At 41.7% G+C, this 26,157-nt stretch overlaps 1 protein-coding gene across 3 annotated transcripts in view; it reads right to left on the bottom strand.

Annotated features, from left to right (window-relative positions):
• Positions 1 to 26,157, bottom strand: part of sh2b3 (SH2B adaptor protein 3) — a 33,065-nt gene that overhangs the window by 4,866 nt on the left and 2,042 nt on the right. The window contains exons 1-5 of one of the 3 annotated variants that reach the window (XM_060884012.1): positions 24,960 to 25,069; positions 19,663 to 20,502; positions 3,393 to 3,494; positions 3,164 to 3,258; positions 914 to 1,005 (exon numbers count right to left, since the gene is read on the bottom strand). In XM_060884012.1, coding sequence (XP_060739995.1) covers positions 914 to 1,005; positions 3,164 to 3,258; positions 3,393 to 3,494; positions 19,663 to 20,502; positions 24,960 to 24,977 — 1,147 coding nt within the window. In that variant the 5' untranslated portion in view covers positions 24,978 to 25,069. Of the gene's footprint in view, positions 1 to 913; positions 1,006 to 3,163; positions 3,259 to 3,392; positions 3,495 to 19,662; positions 20,569 to 24,959; positions 25,070 to 26,157 lie in introns of those variants that run through there. The other 2 variants (XM_060884014.1, XM_060884015.1) reach the window with 2 other exon arrangements.

Below are 26,157 nucleotides of genomic sequence, written 5' to 3'. Positions count from 1 at the left end.
GTGATAGTATGTGTGTATAAGTTGTGTAGTGTAGCATGTGTGTGACAATATGTGCTTAGTGTAGTGTGAGTGTGACAGTATGTGTGCGTAGAGTAGTGTGTAATGTAGCATGTGTGTGTAGAGTAGTGTGTAGTGTAGCATGTGTGAGTGTGATAGTATGTGGGTGTAGTGTGTGTAGTGTGTGTAGTGTAGCGTGTAAGCGTAACATTTTGTGTGTATAGTGTGTGTATTGTAGAGTGGATGTGTTTAGTGTGTGATAGTATGTGTGTATAGTGTAGCGTGTGTGTGAGTGTAGTGTGTGGGTGACAGTATGTGTGTATAGTGTGTGTAGTGTAGCGTGTGTGTAGTGTAGTGTGTGTGTTATAGTATGTGTGTGAGTGTGATTGTATTTGTGTATAGTGTGTGTGTAGTGTAGCACGAGTGTGTGAGTAGTGTGTGTGAGTGTGACAGTACGTGTATAGTGGGTGTGTAGTGTAGAGTGTGTGTGTGTGTGTGTGTGTGTGTGTGTGTGAGAGAGACAGTACGTGTATAGCTGGTGTGTAGTGTAGAGTGTGTGTGCGAGTGTGATAGTATGTGTGCATAGTGTAGTGTGTGTGTGATGGTATGTGTATAGTGTGTGTAGTGTAGAGTGGGTGTGTGTAGTGTAGTGTGTGTATGAGTGTGATAGTATGTGTAAAGTGTGTGTGTGAGTGTAGTGTGTGTGTGAGTGTGATAGTATGTGTAAAGTGTGTGTGTGAGTGTAGTGTGTGTGTGTGAGTGTGATAGTATGTGTAAAGTGTGTGTGTGAGTGTAGTGTGTGTGTGTGAGTGTGATAGTATGTGTCTAAAGTGTGTGTAGTGTAGAGTGGGTGTGTTGTTTAGTGTGTGTGTGTGTGAGTGTGATAGTATGTGTGTATAGTGTGTGTGTCTCTCACCCGGGCTGCCGGACTCTGTGCTCCCCCTCCTTACTGCTGCTACAGGATCAGTAACAGGAAAACAGAGCAGCTCTGCATCCACAATGTCCGCCCTGCACACACACACGCACACACACACACACACACAAATACACAGCATTAAACTGAAAGCTTACGGATGTGCACAAACAAAAATAAAAAAATGGGCAAAAAGAAAAAAAGTGACATTGAGCATTGAGAGAGAGAGAGAGAGAGAGAGAGAGAGAGAGAGAGAGAGAGAGAGAGAGAGAGATTGAGAGAAAGTGTGTGTGTGTGTGTGTCCTGGCTATAGAGGAAGTTGCAGAGCACAAAGGCGTTTGGGTCGAGTCAGGAAGTGCGTCTTGTGATTCTTGGAAAAGCAAAATGTTATTGTATGTCTGTCTCTCTGTCTGTCTGTATCTCTGTCTGTCTCTCTGTGTCTTTCTCTCTCTCTCCTGCACACATACACTATTAAACTGAAAGATTATGGATGACAGACAGCAAGACAGAAATTGATACAGAGGGACAGATAGACAGTGAGACAGATAGAGGGTGAGACTAACAGACTAATATAAAGAGAGAAAGACTGCAATCATGATAGACATACAGAGTGAGAAAAGGGAGAGTAAGTAAGACAGCTAAAGACAGACGGACAAAGAGACAGTCTGGGAAAAAGAGAGTCAGACAGAGAGTAAGTCAGATAAAACAAACATGAAACAAGCAGATAAGAGTGTGACAGACCAACAGTGAAACAGACAGAAATGAAGTAAAACAGATAGAGAGTGAGACAGATTATGACAAAAAAGTAAGACAGACAGAATGAGACAGAAAGAGTAAGACAGTCTGAGGGTGAGACAGGGGAGATGTGTGTCGAGATCTTGAGATTCTCAGAATAACAGGAACACTTTTTCTTCATGAGCTCATAATAATGTGTGTGTGTGTTAATAACAGCAATATGTGTGTATGTGTTAATAGCAGCAGTGCGTATTAATAACAGCAATGTGTGTTAATAACAGCACTGTGTGTATATGTTAATAGCAGCAGTGTGTGTGTATTAATAACAGCAGTGTGTTTGTGTTAATAGCAGCAGTGTGTGTGTGGGTGTGTTAATAACAGCAGTGTGTGTATCTGTTAATAGCAGAAGTGTGTGTGTAATAACAGCAGTGTGTGTTTGTGTCTGTGTGTGTTAATAACAGCAGTGTGTGTGTGTGTGTGTGTCTGTGTTCATGACAGCAGTGTGTGTCTGTGTTCGTGTTAATGACACCGGTGTGTGTGTTAAAGACAGCAATGTGTATCTGTGTGTGTATGTGTTAATAGCAGCAGTGTGTGTATGTGTTAATAGCAGCAGTGTGTGTGGGTGTGTTAATAACAGCAGTGTGTGGGTGTGTTAATAACAGCAGTGTGTGTATCTATTAATAGCAGAAGTGTCTGTGTAATAACAGCAGTGTGTGTTTGTGTGTTAATAACAGCAGTGTGTGTGTGTGTGTCTGTGTTAATGACAGCAGTGTGTGTGTGTGTCTGTGTTTGTGTTAATGACACCGGTGTGTGTGTGTGTGTGTGTGTGTGTGTCTGTGTTTGTGTTAATGACACCGGTGTGTGTGTGTGTTAAAGACAGCAATGTGTATCTGTGTGTGCATGTGTTAATAGCAGCAGTGTGTGTATGTGTTAATAGCAGCAGTGTGTGGGTGTGTTAATAACAGCAGTGTGTGGGTGTGTTAACAGCAGTGTGTGTATCTGTTAATAGCAGAAGTGTCTGTGTAATAACAGCAGTGTGTGTTTGTGTGTTAATAACAGCAGTGTGTGTGTGTCTGTGTTAATGACAGCAGTGTGTGTGTGTTAAAGACAGCAATGAGTATCTGTGTGTCTGACAGCAGTGTGTGTGTGTGTGTTAATGACAACAGTGTGTGTATGTGTTAATGACAACAGTGTGTGTTTTATGCATATTGACAGATTTCCAGTACATGAAAACTGCCCGTTGAATGCCACAGTGTATTATACAACTGATTATCAGCATATGACTGACTGCATGTGTGTGTGTGTGTGTGTGTGTGTGTGTGTGTGTGTGTATGTGTTTATTTGTAAAGATGTTTCTCAGAATTCTAGACATCTGCAGAAATGCAAAAGGTCCTGAGATCTCCCTACTGAGAAAACCCACTCACTTCCTCTTTCACACACACACACACACACACACACACACACACACACACACACACACACACACACACACACTCACAGAGAGAAAGAGAGCCTGACCTGGTGCTGATACAGCCTCTGAGCTCTGAAGTCCAGGAATTTAGCTGCTGCTCATCATCAGCCTCAAATATAAAACTCCTGAGACTGTTATTAACCTGAGAGAGAGAGAGAGAGAGAGAGAGAGAGATATAGAGATAGAGAGAGAGAGAGAGAGAGAGAGAGAGAGAGATGTTAACAGAACAATTGAAATATTTGATCTTTTGTGTGTTGGTGTGTGTGTGTGTGTTACCTTTAATACGAATGTGTTGATGTTCTCAGGCATCTCTAGTCGAGTACAGCGTCGGATCTCTAGTATGTCAGAGCAGCGTGCTTTAAGCCTCGGACTGGATCTCTGTAAAGCACACACACATTCATCAGTGGCTTTGGATCGATGAATTTGAACAGAAGACCCACATCTGTGGGTCATTTCAGCCTGGACCTCTAATCAGAAGTGTTCGGTGGGATTGGAGTCAGGAGCCTGTGACTCGGCCATTGAGAGCTTCCTTTAATGTGTCCTTGTTCATCTCTCTGTTCATGTGTCTGATTGGTGTTAAGGTTAGGGTTAGATACAAGCAGCTCCATGTCACGATACTCCCACCACTGTGCTTCACTGTCTGGGTAGTGGTCTTCTGGGATTCAGGATACACAGCCCTTTTATCTCCAAAAATATTGAACTGAATTATTGTAATAAACACTGCTGAATTACTACAACACCACTGCTGAATTACTGTAATAAACACAGCTGAATTACTGTCAAACACTGCTGAATTATTGTAATAAACACTGCTGAAGTACTGTAAAAACACTGCTGAATTACTGTAATAAACACCACTGAATTACTGTAATAAACACCACTGAATTACTGCCAAACACTGCTGAATTAATGTAATAAACACTGCTGAATTATTGTAATAAACACTGCTGAATTACTGTAATAAACACCACTGAATTACTGTAATAAACACTGCTGAATTACTGTAATAAACACTGCTGAATTACTGTAATAAACACCACTGAATTACTGTGATAAACACTGCTGAATTACTGTAATAAACACTGCTGAATTACTGTAATAAACACCACTGAATTACTGTAATAAACACCACTGAATTACTGTAATAAACACTGCTGAATTACTGTAATAAACACTGCTGAATTACTGTAATAAACACTGCTGAATTACTGTAATAAACACCACTGAATTACTGTCAAACACTGCTGAATTATTGTAATAAACACTGCTGAATTACTGTAATAAACACTGCTGAATTACTGTAATAAACACCACTGAATTACTGTAATAAACACTGCTGAATTACTGTAATAAACACCACTGAATTACTGTAATAAACACCACTGAATTACTGTCAAACACTGCTGAATTATTGTAATAAACACTGCTGAATTACTGTAATAAACACCACTGAATTACTGTAATAAACACCACTGAATTACTGTCAAACACTGCTGAATTATTGTAATAAACACTGCTGAATTACTGTAATAAACACCACTGAAATACTGTAATAAACACCACTGAATTACTGTAATAAACACCACTGAATTACTGTCAAACACTGCTGAATTATTGTAATAAACACTGCTGAATTACTGTAATAAACACTCCCGAATTATTGTCAAACACTGCTAAAGTACTGTAATAACACAGCTGAATTATTTTAATAAACACAGCTGAATTATTGTAATAAACACTGCTGAATTACTGCCAAACAAACTGATGAAGTACTATAATAAACACTGCTGAAGTACTATAATAAACACTGCTAAATTACTGTCATAATCACTGCTGAATTACTGTAATAAACACTGCTGCATTATTGTAATAAACACTGCTGCATTACCGTAATAAATACTGCTCAATTACTGTAATAAATACTGCTCAATTATTTTAATTAACACGGCTGAATAGAAGTGAAAAATAGGAACAGAGATAATTGTGGTGTGACACAGAGCAGAACATTAATGCTAGAATCGCTTCCATTTCCCCTTACAGGAGTTCCAGAAAATGCTGAGTGACCACACACACACACACACACACACACACACACACACTCACACACACACTCACACACAAAGCAACATCATCTTCTCTTTCAAAACTCTGGATTTATTTTAAGCTCCAACTGAAGTTATTCTAGAACATGAAAACTCCATCTGAACTCACTGACTGTTAGAACCACAACTGAACTGATCTGAGAACAGCAGAGATCCAAACATAGACTTCAAGTTAAGACTGTACTAAAACACCACATGTTAGGTTTAGGCAATGCCAGAACATACTACAACTAAAACACACGCATACACACACATGCACACACACGTGCACGTGCACACATACAGATATAGCGCTATGGCATGTGAGTCAAAGATAATCTCAGCATTGCAAAAAAAATTTCATTTCCCATTGTTAACTTCTGTTCTTGGTCATCATCCCTCGAGCGCAGAATAACACACACACACACACACAAAGCAGAACTGAGCAGGATTATTCTTTTGAAGTTGCTGTGTTCGTGACTCATCTGGTCCGAGCAACATTAGTCACACAGCGGGAGGTGAGAAAGGAAACACTCACTAAATTCCACTTCCTCTTTCACCCAAACTCCTGCGTTCACAAAGACGATGAATCACGATAGACATCAGGACGCGGTGACATGGGACAGATAACATTCTGATAACTCTGACTCTGACCATTCCACCTCAATGATAACTGATAACTGATCCTACTACAGCTCTTCACACTGCTGCTATCCTACTCTAACACACACACGGCACAGCATCACACACATCATACACCATGTCACACACCACACACATTGCATACACCACGGCATCACACACCACACACACGCACACACACCATGACATCAAATACACATCACATACTCAACACACATCACACTCCAAACACATCAAACACTCCACACATGGACAGATAACACTCTGTTAACTTAAACCTGTCCACTTCCCTGTTGAAGGATAACCGATCCTACTACAGCTCTTCACACTGCTGCTACGTCACACACATCACAAACATTACACACACCATGCCATCACACACACCATATCACAAACATTATACACACCATGTCATCACACACCATATCACAAACATTACACACACCACGCCATCATACACCATATCACAGACATCACACACCACGTCATCACATACAAATCACCCATGCCACACACCATGCAATCACACACAACATCAGCACACACCACACACATCATGTGATCACTCCAAACACATCAGACTCCATGTCATCGTTTGGAGTCGGGGCTTATACATGAATTCCTTCTTTGCCGCGTTTGAGCTGCTCTCGTGTACAGGACGGCACAAGAGCTGCTATGAATATGTGCTTTCATCTATCAGTAATCCTCAGAACCATTTCCTAGCATCAGCACACAACAGGCACAAGTACTGTGACACACTGACACGATCCACCCGGGGTCAGCTCATCTGCTGAGGAGAACACGTGAGAAGAACAAATCCCTCAGAAGAACCTGGAGCTCTGGGCTTCCGATTCACATCATCTCTCTCCCCCAGTTCTGATCAGGAATCTAATCTACATCTGAGTGTGATGAAGCATGGTGTTGATCAGACCATGTCCTCTCACTGCACATATCTTTCATTTCACATGAAAACTTCTCATCTGAGCACATGACCACCAGTAACCCTGCATGCAGTATGCATCACTACCACACACACACACAGGTGGAGTAACTGTAGTAGTGCAGGCTGTTAATCACATCTCTGTTTTGTTAATCTCTTATTCGCTGAAATAAAACCTGTTAATCTCCCTGACCTTTAACTCTACACCCGTGAACACAACCACAGAGAGAACGAGAGAGAGGGAGTGAGAGAAGGAGAGATAGAGATAGATAGAGAGAGAGAGGGGGGGGGAGTCAGAGGGAGAAGGAGAGAGAACACTTAAGAGAGATGGAGAGAAAGATAGGCAGACAGACTGAGATGATGTCAGAAATGATTGATCATGCACACATTGTAATCCTGTCTCTCTCTCTCCTTGTGTATCATGATAAACTTTGAGGTTTGAACTCTGATGTTTCTGGAGCAAAACGGAGGAACACACACACACAGGCACACACACAGAGACACACACAAACACCTCGATCCACTGCTTCGATAATGATGAACTTTGAGGTCAAAACACACACATGCTCATATACACACAAACACACACACACACACTCTCATCTTCATCCTGTTTACAGGCTACAGAAGGTGAACCACAACACAGAGAGTGAGACAGAGAGAGGGAGAGAGACAGAAAAAGACAAAAACGTAGAGAGAGACAGCGGGGCTTTCCGTGGCTAACACACTGAGGTCGGCTGCAGGTGCTAGCTATACCAGTGACCCTTGCATCCTCTCACACACACACACACACACACACACACACACACACACAGAGATTAAGATTTTCCACATAAAAACCATCAACACACCATGTAAACATTTAATGAGTATAAATACACACTTAGCACACACACACTTGGCTCACACACACACATACACACGCGCACGTAAATGCACACATTTTCCATGCTAATGAATTCATTTATAGAAAGCACATCTTTACTGTTAGCCTGCTAGCTTTGTTTCAGCATGTTATTAGCATCTTCGGCAGTGAACTCTGGGGTTAGTCTCATTAAGTATCTAAGTAACTGAGTAAGCTTTTGTTTGGTTAAGAGAGATTATTCCCCTGTTAGTGAACTAGTTTGCTGCAGCTGCTCACTCACTTTTCTTCAGTTCTCTCCAGTGTCTCTTGCTCAGCTTTCAGATGAATGTCTGTTTTTTAAAGCCACCACTGAACTTATTAATTCCTTCTGAATTCTGATGTTAAAGTAGCTGCATGTGATTAGCACCTCGACTTTAACTCTCCGTTTGAAACAGTACGATTTTGGTAGCTGAGCCGTGCAGCCTGTAGCCTGTAAATAATAAAAGTTGTCTTTTAATTGTGCAATACAAACTCTGAACAGTGTTCAATTAAAGTGCAGCTCCTCTCTGCAGAGCTGGCCATGCGAAGAATCGGAAGATGAATCGAATGAGAAATCGATTCGAATTGAATCGGTAGTGAACGAAAGCCAACTGGATCAGTGTTTATTCATGGTTCAGTAAATGTGTACTATGTAGTGAGATGTGCATCGTACTGTCTGATGTTGAGTCAGAGTGTGCAGTGCTCCGGTCTAAGCCACGCCCCTAAAACTCATGCACACACCTCATAGGCTGAAACGCTGCAATGCTAGTGCAAGAGGCGGAGCTCTGTAAACTGACAGGTTACAGAATGTTCACCAAAACATACCTGTTTCTCCCCAACACCAGAATTTATAAACACTAATCCAGAATCTTTCAGACTTCAGAGTTCCGACTTAACACTTACACAACATGAGACAGACAAGCTCATGACATATACAATACTAATGCTGCAGTACTGATGGCTATACATAAACACACACACACACGAGTCATGTCAGCACTGTTTCCGTGATCCTGAGAAAGCTGACAACATGCACATTGCAAGGGCACGTGTTGACTCTGTGTGTGTGTGTGTGTGTGTGTGTGAACGTATAGGTGTATTATTGCAGTATTTCTCGGTTTTACGCTGAATACTGTGTGTGTATGTGTGGAAAAGAGGCTGTGTTTGTGATGTGTGTGAAACTGAAACTGTGGTGTCGATATGAATCAGTGCCGACGGTATCACCGATCTTTCTGCTGAAAGTACTGCGAGGAAAAATATAAGCACTCGTTCACTCACAGTTTGAAACACTTCTGACACACACACACACACTCATTCATTCTCACACACACACACACACTCATACACACACACCATCTCCGCAATGTGCAACAGTCCAAGTGTCTGAAGAGGGAGAGTTACAATGATTTACAGAAAACCAGCGCCAACACACACACTCACACAGACACACACACTCGTACGCACACACACACTCAGACACACACACTCGTATACACACACAGACACATACAAACTCATATACAAACACACTCTCATATACACAGACATGCACACACAGACACACACACTAATATAAACAAACTTGTATACACACAGACACACACTCATATACAAATACACACTCTCGAATACACAGATACGAGCGCACACAGACCCACACACGCAGAAAATGCACACACACACTCATATATATATATATATATATATATATATATATATACACACACACACACCCTGTTCCAAATTATTATGCAAATTCTATGTAAGTGTCACAAAGATTAAATATTTTGTTTTTCAGTTTAACTCATGGATGGCATTGTGTCTCAGGGCTCTTTTGATCACTGAAAACAGTCTCGGACACCTGTGATAATTAGATAATTAGATTGCCAGGTGAGCCCAATTGAAGGAAAAACTACTAAAGGAAGGTGTTCCACATTATTAAGCAGAGCACCATTTCCACGAGGGAAATATATATGGGTGAAGAAAAAGGATCTCTCAGCTGCCGAAAAGAGTGAAATAGTTCAATGCCTTGGACAAGGTATGAAAACATTAGATATTTCACGAAAACCTAAGCGTGATCATCGCACTATTAAGAGATTTGTGGCTGAAGCAGAGCACAGACGGGTTCATGCAGATAAAGGCACAATGAGGAAGATTTCTGCCAGATCCATGCATCGGATCAAGAGAGCAGCTGCTAAAATACCATTACATAGCAGCAAACAGATATTTGAAGCTGCTGGTGCCTCTGGAGTCCCACGGACATCAAGGTGTAGAGTCCTCCAGAGTCTTGCAACTGTGCATAAACCTTCTATTCGGCCACCACTAACCAATGCTCACAATCAGAAATGGCTGCATTGGGCAGAAAAATACATGAAGACTAATTTTCAAACAGTCCTGTTCACTGATGAGTGCCGTACAACCCTGGATGGTCCAGATGGATGGAGTAGTGGATGGTTGGTGGACGGCCACCCTGTTCCAACAAGGCTGCGACGTCAGCAAGGCAGTGGTAGAGTCATGTTTTGGGCCGGAATCACGGGATGAGAGCTGGTCGGCCCTTTTAGGGTCCCCAAAGGTGTAAAGATGACCAAAGTATGTGGAGTTTCTGACTGACCACTTTCTTCCCTGGTACAGAAGGAAGAACTATGCTTTCCGTAATAAAATCATCTTCATGCATGACAATGCACCATCTCATGCTGCAAAGAATACCTCTGCATCAGTGGCTGCTATGGGGATAAAAGGAGAAAAGGTCATGGTGTGGCCTCCATCCTCCCCTGACCTCAATCCTACTGAGAACCTTTGGAGCATCCTCAAGCAAAAGATCTATGAGGGTGGGAGGAAGTTTACATCCAAACAGCAGCTCTGGGAGGCTATTCTGACATCTTGCAAACAAATTCAAGCAGAAACTGTCCAAAAACTCACAAGTTTAATGGATACAAGACATGTGAAGCTGCTATCAAATAAGGGGTCCTATGTTAAAATGTAACGTGACCTGTTAAAATGTTTAAAAAGTAAAAATGTTGTTATAAGTTTGATTGAAATAGCTTTTGATTTCAGTAAATATGCTGCAAACACAACAAATGACAATTTTCAGTTTTTCACAACCTATAAAGTGTTTTGAAACTTACTGTGCGTAATAATTTGGAACAGTGCATTGTAAGTTTTTTATGTTTAAAAAAATACTGTTATCATTAGGAGGTTTGTTCTATAAATTTGAATTGTACTCTTAATAGTTGATAACATGAGAATTATGCTGACTGTTATTTACATCAATTATTTAGGTAAATGAGTAAAAAAATATAATTTGCATAATAATTTGGAACAGGGTGTGTGTATATATATGTATATATATTATATATACATACATATACACACCAGCACAGGCTGTGATAATAAAGTGGAGGTAAGTTTTAATTAACTTGGAGTTGGATCATGTGCATGTGGGTGAAGTTGATCAGAAGAGCAGTCGTCTGTCTGTGAAGACTCTTAATACAGCAGGAGATCAGAGCAGGGATTAATATTACAGTCGTATTAAACCTTGTTCTCTGTCTCTTTAAAAAACATCAAAGCAGGAGGGAAAAGTTTCTGGCTCGTGTCTGGACCACGCTACTGGAAGAACTTCACACAGCTTCATGATATTTAGCCTCATAATGTGGATAAGAGACAGAATCACACACAGACACACAGTGGACACTCCACTCCTGCTACACAGTAATCATTCAAATCTATTATTATTATTATTATTATTATTATTATTATTGTCAGTGTTGTTTAGAAAGCAGAGCTGCTCTGAAATCTTGTTGATTCTCTGATGTGGAGCTAAAGAAAGTCAGAAATGACTGTGCATGTAGCTCTGCATGTGTGTTTGTGTGTGTGTGTGTGTGTGTGCAGAACGTTAACACACAGCAGATGTAAGGATGCGGTTTTGTTGAGTTTGAAGTATTTTCCGTTCCACTGGCTGAAATCGTCAGATGGAAAACAGACAAAAGTTTGTGTGGATTTAAATGCTTGTCCTCACTCTCACACCACTGCCTTTCATCTGTCGCCTCTTTACGGAGTAAAGGTGTGCTGAGGAACACACCTGACCCTGGACACTACTAAAGCTCTGACTTCATCTGATTCGTTCGGCAGCACATTCACCTTGTGACTAAACACTGAATTTCAGTATTCACCATTTCGGCACTTCATAATTAATCAGTGCGTGTGTATGTGTGTGTGTCACTCTCACTTTGTGTCACTCTGTGGAGTCTGATTTATTCCTGCAGTCCCATAACAGTGATTGAAACACATGTAACTCTGATGAGTTCAGACGTGAACCAATATAAAGGTATAAAACACACACTAGAACACAGTAACCACCAGTTTAAACACTACATTTACTCTCCGATTCATATAAACACTGATAATAACTCAGAGTTTGAACTAAACACACCAAATGTTTGACCTCTGTTATTGACTTCCAGATGGTTCTAATACATTATCGTTTCCATGGTTACAGCTCATTCAAGGGGGCGTGCACTTGTGTGTTCAGTAAGGCGAAGTGTGTTACATGTAAGGAAGGAGTCTGCAATGTCAGGATCACTGATTATTCTCCACAAAGTGTTTCTGAGTGTTGCGTGCTATAAATATAGCTCAACGCTTTTCCGGACACATGTCCATCTGTCCAACCGCAGCTTCAGTCCCTGATCCTCAATAAGGAACACGAGCCCAGCAACGGCGCTGCGCTTTCACACTTCCTGTATCTTCCTTCACATGGTCATTATTTCCTGTTCCAGTTAACTCTCCCGCTCTCTGACTCCATCAGACCCTGCACCTGTTCCTTGGTTCCCACTTTCTGTATTTGGACACCACTTCTTCTTCTCTACTGATCAGTTCCCCTGTTTCTGCTTCGGCTTTGTCTTTGTGGTCTTCGCGACCCACAAAATATTGTGTCATTTACTGCAACTCTGCAGCATGAATTTCGCTTTACTCTGGTTTCTCTAGACTACATAGTTCCTCATCCATTTTGTGCTTATTATTCTTCTTATTATTTTTTATTATTATTATCAACCTTTATGTGTGTGTGCATGTATGTTTGAGTGTATTTGTGTGTGAGTGTATGTGTGTTTGCATGCTTGTATGTGTGTGTGTGTGTGTGCGTGTATGTGAGTGTGTGCATGTGTATGTATGTGTGTGTGCGCGTGTGTGTATGTGAGTGTATGTGCGTGTGTGTGTATGTATGTGTGTGTATGTGTGTGTAAGTGTATGTGAGTGTGTATATGAGTGTGTGTGTATGTTTGTATTTCTGTGTGTATGAGTGAGTGTGTATGTGTGTGTATATGCGTGTGTATATCTGTTTGTGTGTCTCTGTGGCCACGTTCACACTGCAGGTAAAAGTGGCCCAAATCCGATTTTTTTGAGGTCAATTGACCAGGGTCAGACTTCTTCAGGAGTAGTGTGAACACTCAAATCTGGCTCAGATCTGATTTTTTCAAATCAGATCTGGGCCACTTCCATATGTGGTCCTGAATCAGACCCAAATCTGATTTGTTCTTTTTGCGCCGGCGAAACCTTTTTTTTTTTTTTTTGCGCCGGCGAAAACGTGACACAAACGTGACTGGTAACGTGTGTGTTAAGAGTGTTATATAAAGTGGTTACGTGAACCAGCTCATAATGTTTGCATTGAATACATCACATTATATCATTACATGTTATGTTTGCTTGCACCAGATGATACAATACTTCCTCCATAACCATAACGGATTTGGGCCACTTTTACCTGCAGTGTGAACGTGGCTTGTGTGTGTGTATCAGTGTGTGTGTGTATGTGTGTATGAGTGAGTGTGTGTGTGTGTATGTGTGTGCGTGTATGTATGTGCGTGTGTGTTTATGAGTGAGAGTGTGTGTGTGTGCGTGTGTGTGCGTGTATGCATGTATGTGTGTGTGTATGAGTGAGTGTGTATGTGTGTATGAGTGGGTGTATGTGTGTATGAGTGTATATGTGTGTGTGTGTATGTATGTGCGTGTGTGTGTATGAGTGAGTGTGTGTGTGCTTTAACTCTCTTCATTTGAATATATTGTCTTCTGGTGACTTCCTGGAAGAAATGGACACACTGCTTAGTGCTTTCCCTTCTGATAGCTCCCCCCTGACAGTGCTTGGTGACTTCAACCTCCCCTCTGACAAGCTACATTCTTCTTCCCTCCTGTCTCTTCTCGACTCATTCACACTCACACTCAACAGCTACATCCCCACACACAAAGGAGGCAATGTGCTGGACCTGGTTTTTACCCGTCCTTCTCCAGCTACAGACGTGACTGCTACCCCACTACACGTCTCTGATCATCACCTGCTATCCTTCACCATCACTCTCCCTACCCTACCTAAAACTACCTCTCACCCCCTCGCTCTTACCCACCGCAACCTTCACTCTGTCTCCCCTTCTTCTGTAGCTTCTGGCACTCTTTCTTCCCTTCCTGATCCTGAGTCTTTTTCCTCACTGCCCTTGGACTCGGCCACAGATACTTTCCTCTCATCTCTTTCCTCAACTATGGACTTCCTCTGCCCTATGTCCACTAAACCCAAGAAAACTTCTTGTTCTGCTCCTTGGCTTTCAGATTTGCTGCGCAACAATCGAAGAGAGCTAAGATCATCAGAGAGAAAGTGGAAGAAATCACAACTTGATGCAGATCTTGATTCTTACCGAACACTCATGGCCAAGTTCTCCTCAGATGTGACTTCTGCCAAGACTTCCTTCTACAAGGAAAAGCTTGAAGCTTCCTCACATGACCCTCGGAAATTCCACAACATCATCTCTTCTCTGCTCAACCCCCCGGCTCCACCTTCTTCATCCTCCCTGACTGCAGAGGACTTTGCTTCTTTCTACCAGGAGAAGATTGAGGAAATCTGCCGGACCTTCACTTCAGCCCCGGCTGCACTTACATCTCAGAGTATGGACTCCCCTACACCTTTGTTGTCGCATTTCTCGACTGTAACAGCAGAAGAGATTCTAAAACTCATCCAGTCTTGCAATCCTACCACCTGCCCATTGGATCCACTCCCTTCCACTATGCTCCAGACCATCTCGCAAGACCTTCTGCCCTTCATTACCACAATCGCCAATAGATACATAGCATCTGGTCAGGTACCAACTACTTTCAAGAGAGCAAGGGTTATTCCCATCCTGAAGAAACCTGCTCTGGATCCATCAGACAACAGACCGGTATCACTTCTCTCGTTTCTTTCAAAAATTCTTGAACGCATTGTCTTTAATCAACTGTCTGTCTATCTCTCACAGAACAACCTCCAAGACCCCAACCAGTCTGGCTTTAAAGCAGCTCATTCCACAGAGACAGCCCTTTTAGATGTCTCTGAGAAACTACATGCTGCTAGATCAGCCAATCTCTCATCCGTCCTTATCCTCCTTGACCTTTCAGCAGCGTTTGATACAGTCAACCATAAGACTCTCTTAGCCACCCTCAGGAGTCTTGGGATTTGCGGATCAGCTTGGGAATGGTTCGCTTCCTACCTGGAAGGACGCTCATATCAGGTAACATGGAGGGGAGTGACATCTGCTCCACGCAGACTCTCCACTGGCGTCCCACAAGGCTCAGTACTTGGTCCTCTTCTTTTCTCCCTGTATACTCACTCTCTTGGTGAAGTTATTTCCTCACATGGGTTCTCTTACCACTGCTATGCTGATGATACACAACTTATCTTCTCTTTCCCACCCGCAGATACCACAGCTTCTGACCGGATCTCTGCATGTCTGGCAGAAATATCATCATGGATGATTGCTCATCAGTTAAAGCTTAATCCTAGCAAAACTGAGCTGCTCTTCATCCCAGGTGATTCATCCCCAGGTCATGATCTTGCTATATCCTTGCACAACGATCTGATCTCCCCTTCAGCCACAGTTCGCAACCTTGGGGTAACCATGGACAATCAACTGTCCTTTTCCTCTCATGTTGCTAATGTGACTCGCTCCTGTTGGTTTCTTCTCTACAACATTAGAAGGATTCGGCCATTTCTGTCCACACAGGCTGCTCAGGTACTTGTTCAGTCTCTTGTCATTTCTAGACTGGATTACTGCAATGCACTGCTGGCAGGTCTACCTATGAACGCAATCCGTCCTCTGCGAATGATCCAAAATGCAGCTGCCCGGCTTGTTTTCAACCTGCCAAAGTTCTCGCACACCACCCCGCTGCTGCGATCCCTCCACTGGCTTCCAGTAGCTGCACGCATCAGATTCAAAACACTGATGCTGGCCTACAAAGCCAAAAATGGACCAGCTCCCTCTTACCTCAAAGCCCTCATCACTCCTCGCACTGCACCCCGCACCCTCCGATCTACCAGCACTGCTCGACTGGTTCCACCATCTCTCAGGGTAAGAGGCAAGTATACTACAAGACTCTTCTCTGTTCTGGCACCAAGGTGGTGGAATGAACTTCCCCTAGAGGTCCGGACAGCTGAGTCACTGGATATTTTCAAGCGGCGGTTGAAGACCTACTTATTCAGGAAACACTTCAACTAGCACTTCTTCCAAACAAATGTTTTAAACTCATGGTATCTTAAGTATGTAACTTAGTGAGCCAGCATTAATGTATTCAATGTTAGAGATTTAAGCACTTATGTACGTCGCTCTGGATAAGGGCGTCTGCCAAATGCTGTAAATGTAAATGTAAATGTGTGTATGCGTGTGTGTGTATACAGTATGTGTGTGTGTGTGTGTATATCTGTGTCTCAATACTTAGTTGGTGCTCCTTTTGCCTGAATTACTGCAGCATGGCATGGAGTCGATCAGTCTGTGGCACTGCTCAGGTGTTATGAGAGCCCAGGTTGCTCTGATAGTGGCCTTCAGCTCTTCTGCATTGTTGCGTCTGGCATATTGCATCTTCCTCTTCACAATACCCCATAGATTTTCTATGGTGTTAATGTCAGGTGAGTTTGCCGGCCAATTAAGAACAGGGATCCCATGGTCCTTAAACCAGTTACTGGTAGCTTTGGCACTGTGTGCAGGTGCCAATTCCTGTTGGAAAATGAAATCTGCATCTCCATAAAGTTGGTCATCAGCAGGAATCCATGGGATCCCTGTTCTTAATTATCCAGCAAACTCACCCAGATTTCTAAAAATCCTTTCTTTGTATTGGTCTTAAGTAATATTCTAATTTTCTGAGATACTGAATTTGGGATTTTCCTTAGTTGTCAGTTATAATCATCAAAATGAAAAGAAATATATCAGTCTGTGTGATGAATGAATATAATATACAAGTTTCACTTTTTGAATGGAATTAGTGAAATAAATCAACTTTTTGATGATATTCTAATTATGTGACCAGCACTTGTATATATGTGTGTATGTGTGTGTATGTGTGTGCCAGTCTCCATGTTGATAGAACAGTTGTAACAGTTTGTAATCTATGCAGCTGTATGACCTTCATTGTCAGGAGAGTTTTATAAGCACATTTAGTAGAAAGGTTTCTTCAGAAAACTTCACAGATATGCAAGTGTGTGATTTAATGATCATCTTCAACATCTTCACTTTTAAAATGATAAACACTGCCAGGTGCATTTTTAAACTAAATATTTATTGGTCAGAGGAATTTGTGCACATGACCTTGTGCTTTCTCTTTCTTTCCTCTTTTCATTCTGAGCTGAACCACAGTAAAGCGCATCTGAAGCTATGTTGTGGTGTAAAACTGAGTGATATCAGACAGCAGATGATCAGATTATAATGTTCTCCACATGCTGAGCAAGCATTTCCCTGGAAAACAAGCATTAATCATCAGACCCTCTCAGCAACTTCCTCCATCTTCCTCTCCCAGCGCTCCGGAGACATAAACTAGAAGGAAACATCCTGGACTTGGGGCTGATGTGGGATCAGGGCTCCTCACTGACCTCCTGATACTGACAACCAGCTGTGTGGACTGTGAAGCTGATCCCAGATCAGCAGAGTGACTGAAGATAAACTTCTGACTGCTCTCACTCAGTTCACCAGGTGTCAAAATAATCAGCACACGACTTTAAGCACTTTACACCATGCAGCTTCTCCGGTACGTTAAATATTATATAAAAACTAGAAATGAATCAAAATAAAAGTTATATCTTTATTGCTGAGCTGTAAAAGAAATAAAACACTTGGGGGCGTGCTGTTAGGGGAAAGTAATCAGTGACTGCACTTCAGCACACCAGCATGAAGAGGATTATCTTTAAATATAACAAGAACTATTTGCACAAATGCTTCAGATCCTTCAGCTCAGCACCTGAGACTAAGAAGCTGAAACCTTAATAATATTAATTAATAAAGAATTAAGTAGTTTGGTTGAAATCATGCTCTCCAGCCATATTCATTTACACACATTCACATTTCTAGACCCTTTTTTTTACTCAAACACAATCACATTACAAACCCTCTCAGCGTCTGTGTGAGGAGAAAAAACATGTTTAAGAGGCAAAGGCGAGGTGCGGCGGCTCCTTAAGTGCTTTAATGATGCATGTGTGAATCAATGGGTGCTCTCAACAAGTGTGTGTGTGTAAACTCTGCAGCTGTTTTGCCTTATATGGTATGAGTTAAGAGTCAGTAAGTCAGCCAAGATTCCTTATTGACTATCGTCCAATCAGGACCCAGATCCAGCCATGACCCCCTGCACCTGATTGGTTACTGAAATGACCTGCACACAACACACCAGAGAGTAGGACTGGATGTGTGTGTGTGTGTGTGTGTGTGTGTGTGTGTGTGTGTGTGTGTGTGTGTGTGTGTGTGTGTGTGTGTGTGTGTGTGCGTTTGTGTGTGCGTGCGTGTGCGTGTGCGTGAGATACTAGCTGTAATCTAGGGGTAGTGTTCTCATTTTGTCCCTCAATGATTTCTGGTGATGCTTTCACTCTTTGGTTAGCTTACATTTACTAATTAACTTTCTAATATGGTCTCCATAAACTAGGGCTGGGCGTTAACGATAAAATGATAACGATATGTATCTCGATATACACGCGATCGTTATCAATAAAAACGTGTTCGATAAAACGTTCGATATTTTTTATTCTTCATCGGAAGTAAACAGAGGTTGCGAAGCATGTTTGGTTGCATTAACAAAGGCACTCACTCTCTGGTAACCTAGCAACATAGGGAGTGACACGCTAACAGCCAATCATGTAACAGTATCATGTTTGGTTGCACCATATCGTTGTCTCGTGCTGGTCTGCTGGATTCCTCTTCAGTAACCGGCGACTGATAAGCAGAAAACGAGCCGCAGCGAGCAAGGAAATTGTAAATAAAAGAGGAAAAGTCAGCTCGCCAGTACGACAGTTTTTTGGATATTAACCCTAACCCTAACTTGAAGAGTTACTTTTTCATATTTCTGCAGGTTTTATATTTCAAACAATGTTACTGTACTGTATCAGGTTTGTTTTTATATTACAGATGTATCTCAGTCTACCTCAATTTTATTTATGTTTACAAAACACTGCACATATTTTAAAACACTTTATTCACCAGAAGGTGAACAGCTAGTGAACGTCCTAGCACCAAACTTGCACTAAATGCTCAGGTTTCTCTATGTTTATATTTAACACTTTGCACTATTTTATTACACTTTTTTAAGCATTTCTTACATTTTCTTTCATTTTGCACCTTAAATGTTAAGAGATAATTGTTAAGTGTTCATTGTGACTTTAGACTTATGTTTACACTTTAATTATTTGAGTTTTTCATGGTTGTTGACATTTCTGTCTTAATAACTGAGGGGATTATGATCAGAGGAAGGTTAAGTTTAAAATAAAAATGTTTAAATGTAATATATTTTTCTCCTGGTCCTTATTTTAAATGGGTCATAAAAAATATCAATAATTATCGATATCAACCGTTATGAAACACTGATATCAATATAGCCCAGCCCTACCATAAACTATGCTATGTTTCATTCATCCAGAACAACAACATGGAGATACAGGAACTCACACTTGCTAGGCCATCACATTAAGTTCACTTGTAGCATATAAAGGTTGTAGAATACAATTCTGGAGTTTTTTACCTTGGGGGGGTTGTAGAGCTCGAGGACGAACCTGTCGTTTGTCCTCCGGACCAGCAGGCGACAGCGCTTCCAGGGTGGGTCTGTATCCGAAATCGTGTCATTTTCCTCCAGGTAGTTTAACTGTCCTTCCTTGAACACATTTCCTTTGTCCTGGAACCATTTTGTGTGCTTCTTTATATGTCTCAGCAGCTTGAAATGACCAGGCCGTGCTGTAACTGGAGAGCGTTGCTCTGCTCCCGAATCCCCGCCTCTTCTTTCGGACTCGTCCCCGGAGCTGTCATGGACAGAGTTGTCACGTGATGGTTGTTTCTTGAAGAACTTGCACACGCTTCTTCCAAACTGAGAAATGACACTGACACGTGAGGGGAGGGGCAAAACTGGAGAAGTGGCGTAATTCTCAGCAAACTCCACCCCTTGGGTGTGGTCAAGAGGTCTGTGTGTAGTGAAGTTTTGCAGCAGCTGCTCCCGTTCCAGCTTTGGTGGCAAAATGACAAATGAGGCTCCACCCACTGGTCGACCTGCTTCCCGATAATCGAGCACTTCAGAAAAGGTGCATGTGCGGCCAGTCATGGAAGGGGGCGGGGTTTCTTCTTTGGCCACCTCTCGCCAGAAATGGTGCTGGAAGATGAAGCTGAAGTGCCTGCTGAATTTCTCCGGAGAAACAACATCGTGCAGCGGTCGAGTTCTAGCGAAACAACGGTAATGCTGCGCTAGCTCTCGTGCTGTGGCACTCGCGTGAAGCTCGCAAAACTCCCTCCAGCCACAAGGGGGTGCAATGCTGCTCAGGGTCTCCTCAATAGTGTTGCCATTCATTGCAGTAACCAGCACAGCTGAGAAACACTGTGTGCAGGGGAGACGCAGAGATAGAAGTGAGTTAGAGAAACAGACTGCAGACGTCAGAAAAATCTGAAAAATCAGAAGTGAAACTGTCAGAGGAGGAAACATTCACTGCACCATCACAGAGCACAAAACACCCAGAAGGAGCACCTGAGAGCACATGATTGAAGGAGTGAGAGAGTGTGTGTGTGTGTGTGTGATTGAGCCTAAGGTTACATGTTGCTGAATGCCGGTGTTTAATGGAGTGTATTGTTAATGTCTGAAATAATGTGAGCTTCATGTGTGTTGTGTGATGAATGCTGATGTGTAGTGAAGCATGTTAGTATTTGGTTGGGATGTGGTTAAGTGGTTAAGGTGCTGGACTACCAGTCGGAAGGTTGTGAGTTCGATTCCTACGTCCACCAGGCTGCCATTGCTGGGCCCTTGAGCAAGGTCCTTAACCCTCAATTGCTACGTTGTATAAAATGTCGCTCTGGATAACGGCATCTGCTAAATGATGTGAACGTTGGAAGGTCACTGGTGGTGTTTTAATGTGTGATGGTCAGTGGTGTGTTGTTTGATGATCAGTGTTTTGTGTGACGCTGTGTTTTGTATGATGCCGTGTGTTGTGTGATAGTCAGTGTCATGTGATGGTAAAGAATGTTGTGTGTTGTGTGTTAGTAGGAGGTGTTAATACTGGTGTGTGATGATTGGAGCTTTTTGCTGAATGTTGGTGTTTTTATTGTGACATCAAAATGTAACTTCATGATTTTATTTTAGATGTTGCACAACACCACACATTACACAAATGTTGGAATAAGAGACTGTTACGTGCATGAGGCATGCTGTCTATGAATGAAGAGGAATTTAATCAGTCATTGACCACAGAAGTGCAGAGTGTTCTCAGTATCACACACAGACGAGTCAGCTTAGTATTAGAATGACTCACACACACACAGGAAGTGAATGGTTAATCTGACTATGGTTGCTTCACATGGCTGTCTGAGAACAGGAGAAAAAATTCTCTTTGACGTAAGAACCAGAAAGACTCTTTGACGTAAGGATGAATGAAAAAACTATTTCTAATATAAAGGTAAAGTTCCGATGCACATAAACAATAATAGCACAACCAATCAGTGAGACCGTTCTTCAATGAGAAACATGACTCTCACAGTTTATTCATACACACACACACACACACACAGTGTCTCAGTTGTGTTTTTTGTAAAAATATTTTAAATATATCATATATAAAAGTGCAGTTAAAATAGATTACAATTCTGCAGTTTTCTCTCTCTCGCTCTCTCTCTCTCTCTCTCTCTCTCTCTCACACACACACAAACTCACACAAACCATTATGCCAAAACCACGCTGCACCATCATCATATAGTGACCCATTTTATGAAACACCACCTGCCATGTTAAAGGTTTACATTAGTGTTCCAACACCATGCTGCTCACTTACACTGACACTAACCAATCAAATGTAACACACTACACAATACCTCATCACAAAAACACCATCACAACCACCTCACCATCATGTGTCCCAAACCACACATCCTGTTTACATGCTGATCAATGTCAAGTGTTTGATGGACACATTTTGATGATGATAATGTTTGTTAGAGGGTACTGATGAATTCTGTAGTGATGTGAGCTTAACACTATAAATAATGACTGTGTTCATCAGGAATGTCAGTGTTTAATGGAGAATATTTATGTGTGTGTGTGTGTGTGTGTGTGTGTGTGTGTGTGAGAGAGAGAGAGAGAGAGATGAATGTTGGTTTGTTTATGATGAATGTTGGTGTGTGTTATGAATGTCAGTGAGTGATGAATGTTGCTCTGTGTTGGTCTGTGTGTGATGGTGTTTGTTGGGTTTTGTGTGTGTATGATGAATGTTGGTGTGTGTGTGATGAATGTGTGTGTGATGAATGTTGTGGTGTGTGTGTGTGTGTGTGTGTGATGAATGTTGGTGTGTGTGATGAATGTTTGTGTGTGTGTGTGTGTGTGTGTGTGTTTGTGTGTGAGATGAATGTTGGTTTGAGTGTGTGATGAATGTTGGTGTGTGTGATAAATGTTGGTGTGTGTGATAAATGTTGGTGTGTGTGATGAATGTTGGTGTGTGTGATAAATGTTGGTTGTGTGGTGGTGTTTGTTGAATCTTAAAGTGGTGTTCTTTACAGATTTCATTCTGGATGAATCTTCTTCTCTTAAATGCATTTAGAAGATGAAAAGAGAAGAAGTAGGAAATAATCAACAGAAGATGAGAAGACTGACATGTACATGCACATCTTATCTTTTAAACTAGAGTGACAAACCCTGTCAGCACACACACACACACCCCTTGACTATGACTGAAGAAGCACGTGCTTCTGGCTGCCCCTGTGCTGGGCCTCCACCACCACCAGTCTATCTGCATATCCAGCCTGGAACATGACTCAGCACACACACACACACACACACACACACACACACAAACAAGCACTAAGACTGTAACTTGAAAATCACAAGTGATGATTATGATAGCAGTATCCTTGGGGACATTTGGACACATTTCAAGAATATTTGGAGATACTCAGAAAACCAGCCAATTTAATAGGAACACACGAACACCTGTCCATTTATCCAATCAGCTGAGCATGTGGCAGAAGTGTAGTGTGTAAAATCATGCAGGAACATGTCAACAGATTCAGCTCATGTTCACATCAAGCTATTTACAAACAATGCAGATATTATGTACATGTCAGTTATAAATTACTTCACACACGAACATGATGTGCAAAGAAACTCATATGCCTGGGTCATACACTCACACACACACACACACACACACACACACACACACACACACACACACACACACACACGTTGACATGTCTTCCTGTTGTTAAATCACACTGGATTATCAGCAGGAGTGGAAGTCCTGTCTGGGTTACCCTATTTATACCACTGGGGTTATCACAGCAACACACACACACACACACACACACCAAATTTATGGCAAGCAGTCAGAGATTTCTTTTTAAATAACTGTACAAAACTGGACAAAGCTTTATCCTCACATCACAAGCAGATATTAGACATCATTTATCAACATTTTAGTGAACTGTAAAGTGAAACTTCCTGCTTGTGAAGTACAAAACGTTTTCATCACACAGCCAATTCACATTAAACCACTGCCACAAACCTCATTTACAAAAAAGACCAAAATGTCTATAGTGGACAATTCATGTTTTGTGTAACAGCATGTGGTCTAAAGAAATTATAAGGTATTAGAACAAGCACACTGATATAAACCAGCTGCTGCTACAAACCTAATCAACACCTTCTGACCAATCAGAATCCAGAACTCAGCAGTTCTGTGGAATTAGACCTGTTCTGCACATATTCTTCATACCTCATGTTCACATCCATAAGCTTTACCTTCTCCACAGGAACAGAATCACAGCAGAAAAATAAGGAAATCTTACTGCTTAATGAACACACACACAGAGTGAGAGAGAAATAGAGAAATACTTATACAGTGCAGGTTTGTGTGCATGTGAAAAAGGCAGAGAAAAAGCGTGAGGTAGTGGTCACAGAGACAGGAAACCCAGCCCTGCCTTAGCAACGCAAATATACACACACACACACACTGTTCACACTGGTGTCAATAAGTGAGGTTCAGAACAAGTAGTATGTTGACAAATGAATAATGTAATGTACAAAATAAAGGCAGAGGGCTTTAGGGTTCAGCCAGTCTCATTCTGACTTCAGACTAGTAAGAATATCTAGAAGTGGCCACTCTAACTCACAAATACCCACACCAGTGGTCTTCACTATTTTTTTTCATGTGAGCCACACTGATAGGACAAAGTCAATAGGAGGGCCACTTTCACCGCAAAGTATGCCAAGTTATTCAGTCTTCGAGTTGCGGATGATGCATGCTCCCCATCAGTTACCTGTTTTGTAACTGCCACATTGCTTTGTTGCTGTTCATTTTGTGTGCGAGATTGTTTGATAAGAAATCGATCCATTTTTTTAGTCCGTGTGTACAGTAAACACAAGTTGTTAACTAGCATGAAACACAAACTAGCTTCTGGCAGGCCGCCAAAAACTGGCTATTGCACAGAACGCAGTGAGTCTGTGACGAGTCAAATAATATATATAAATATACATTATTATTTGTAATAGAGCACAATCGTTTTTTCTATGATTCCCTGATTGTTTAAATGAAAAATAAATTTTAACCATATGATCATATCATCGTATTATTTACTGCCATGCGAGCCGCATATTAAAGCTTGGCGAGCCGCAGGAGGCTCGCGAGCCGCGCAATGAGCAACACTGACCCACACACTCTTGAGACTGGAGGTGTGTGTAGGTGTGTATCATGCCTGGAAATGCTTTGAAAGTAATAAAAAAATAGATTTTTTTTACTGTAACAAGAACTCATGCAGTCAGATATGAGGCCTACAGGAGAAACAGAGGATGCTCACTGAGATGAAGGTCCACATCAAGTTCACTCAAGTCCACACTCCCACCATTCACTCTCTGGTCCAGACTAAGATCCTGCTCAGTGTCCCACTAGCTTAAATTCCACTTGCAGCTTGTGTATATTGGGGAAAAAACAACCAACTCAATTAGACACAAAGCATCATAGGCAGATATACACAAAAAATAATAAATAAATAATTATTTAATTCATTAATTAATTACTGCACAAGCAAAATTATAACCACACACATACACCACTTTTAAAAAAACGTGTGGTGAAGGTCACAGGTAGGTGAGACCGTTATTTGTTATCCGTTATTCACGGTAAGTGAATAGGGTAGAAGGATGGGAGAAAAAATGGATGAATGGATGGGTAGATGGAATGATTTATGAAGGCATAAATATTAGAGGGATGAACAGAATAATACATTTGTTAGAAAACACAGTTTGATCTTACACACACACTTTTTTCCCTCTAAGCAGCTATTGTGCCTATGCATGCGTGCGTGCGTGTGTGTGTGCATGTATGTGTGTGTGTGTGTGTGTGTGTGTGTGTGTGTGTGTGTGTGTGTGTGTGTGTGAGAGAGAGTCACACTTCCTCTGAGCTCATGTCCGTGCTGCTCACATTGTTCGCACACATCATTTTCCCAAAGAGCCTGCTCGTTTCACACACACACATTTTTCTTCTTCCCACAGTCATAAAGAATGTGTGTGTGTATATAAATACAAAAGTACAGGGTCTCTGTCCAGCACACTGTTCACTTCCTGTAAGAACATTTGAGACCAAAAACAGTGTAAAGAGTTGAGAGAAGATGTAGATCAATCAACATCAGAATATAACTGAATGTAATAACACCCAGGCCCAATAAACACCACAATAACACCGTAATAATCCCCAGACCCAATAAACACCACAATAACACCGTATTAATCCCCAGACCCAATAAACACCACAATAACACCTTAATAATCCCCAGACCCAATAATCACCACAATAACACGGTAATACTCCCCAGGCCCAATAATCACCACAATAACACCTTAATAATCCCCAGACCCAATAAACACCACAATAACACCGTAATAATCCCCAGGCCCAATAAACACCACAATAACACCGTAATAATCCCCAGGCCCAATAAACACCACAATAACACCCTAATAATCCCCAGACCCAATAATCACCACAATAACACCTTA

The sequence above is a fragment of the Tachysurus vachellii genome, chromosome 12, assembly GCF_030014155.1.
Source record: "Tachysurus vachellii isolate PV-2020 chromosome 12, HZAU_Pvac_v1, whole genome shotgun sequence".
NCBI classification, from domain to species: domain Eukaryota; kingdom Metazoa; phylum Chordata; class Actinopteri; order Siluriformes; family Bagridae; genus Tachysurus; species Tachysurus vachellii.
This window is presented reverse-complemented; position numbering and strand designations above follow the sequence as displayed.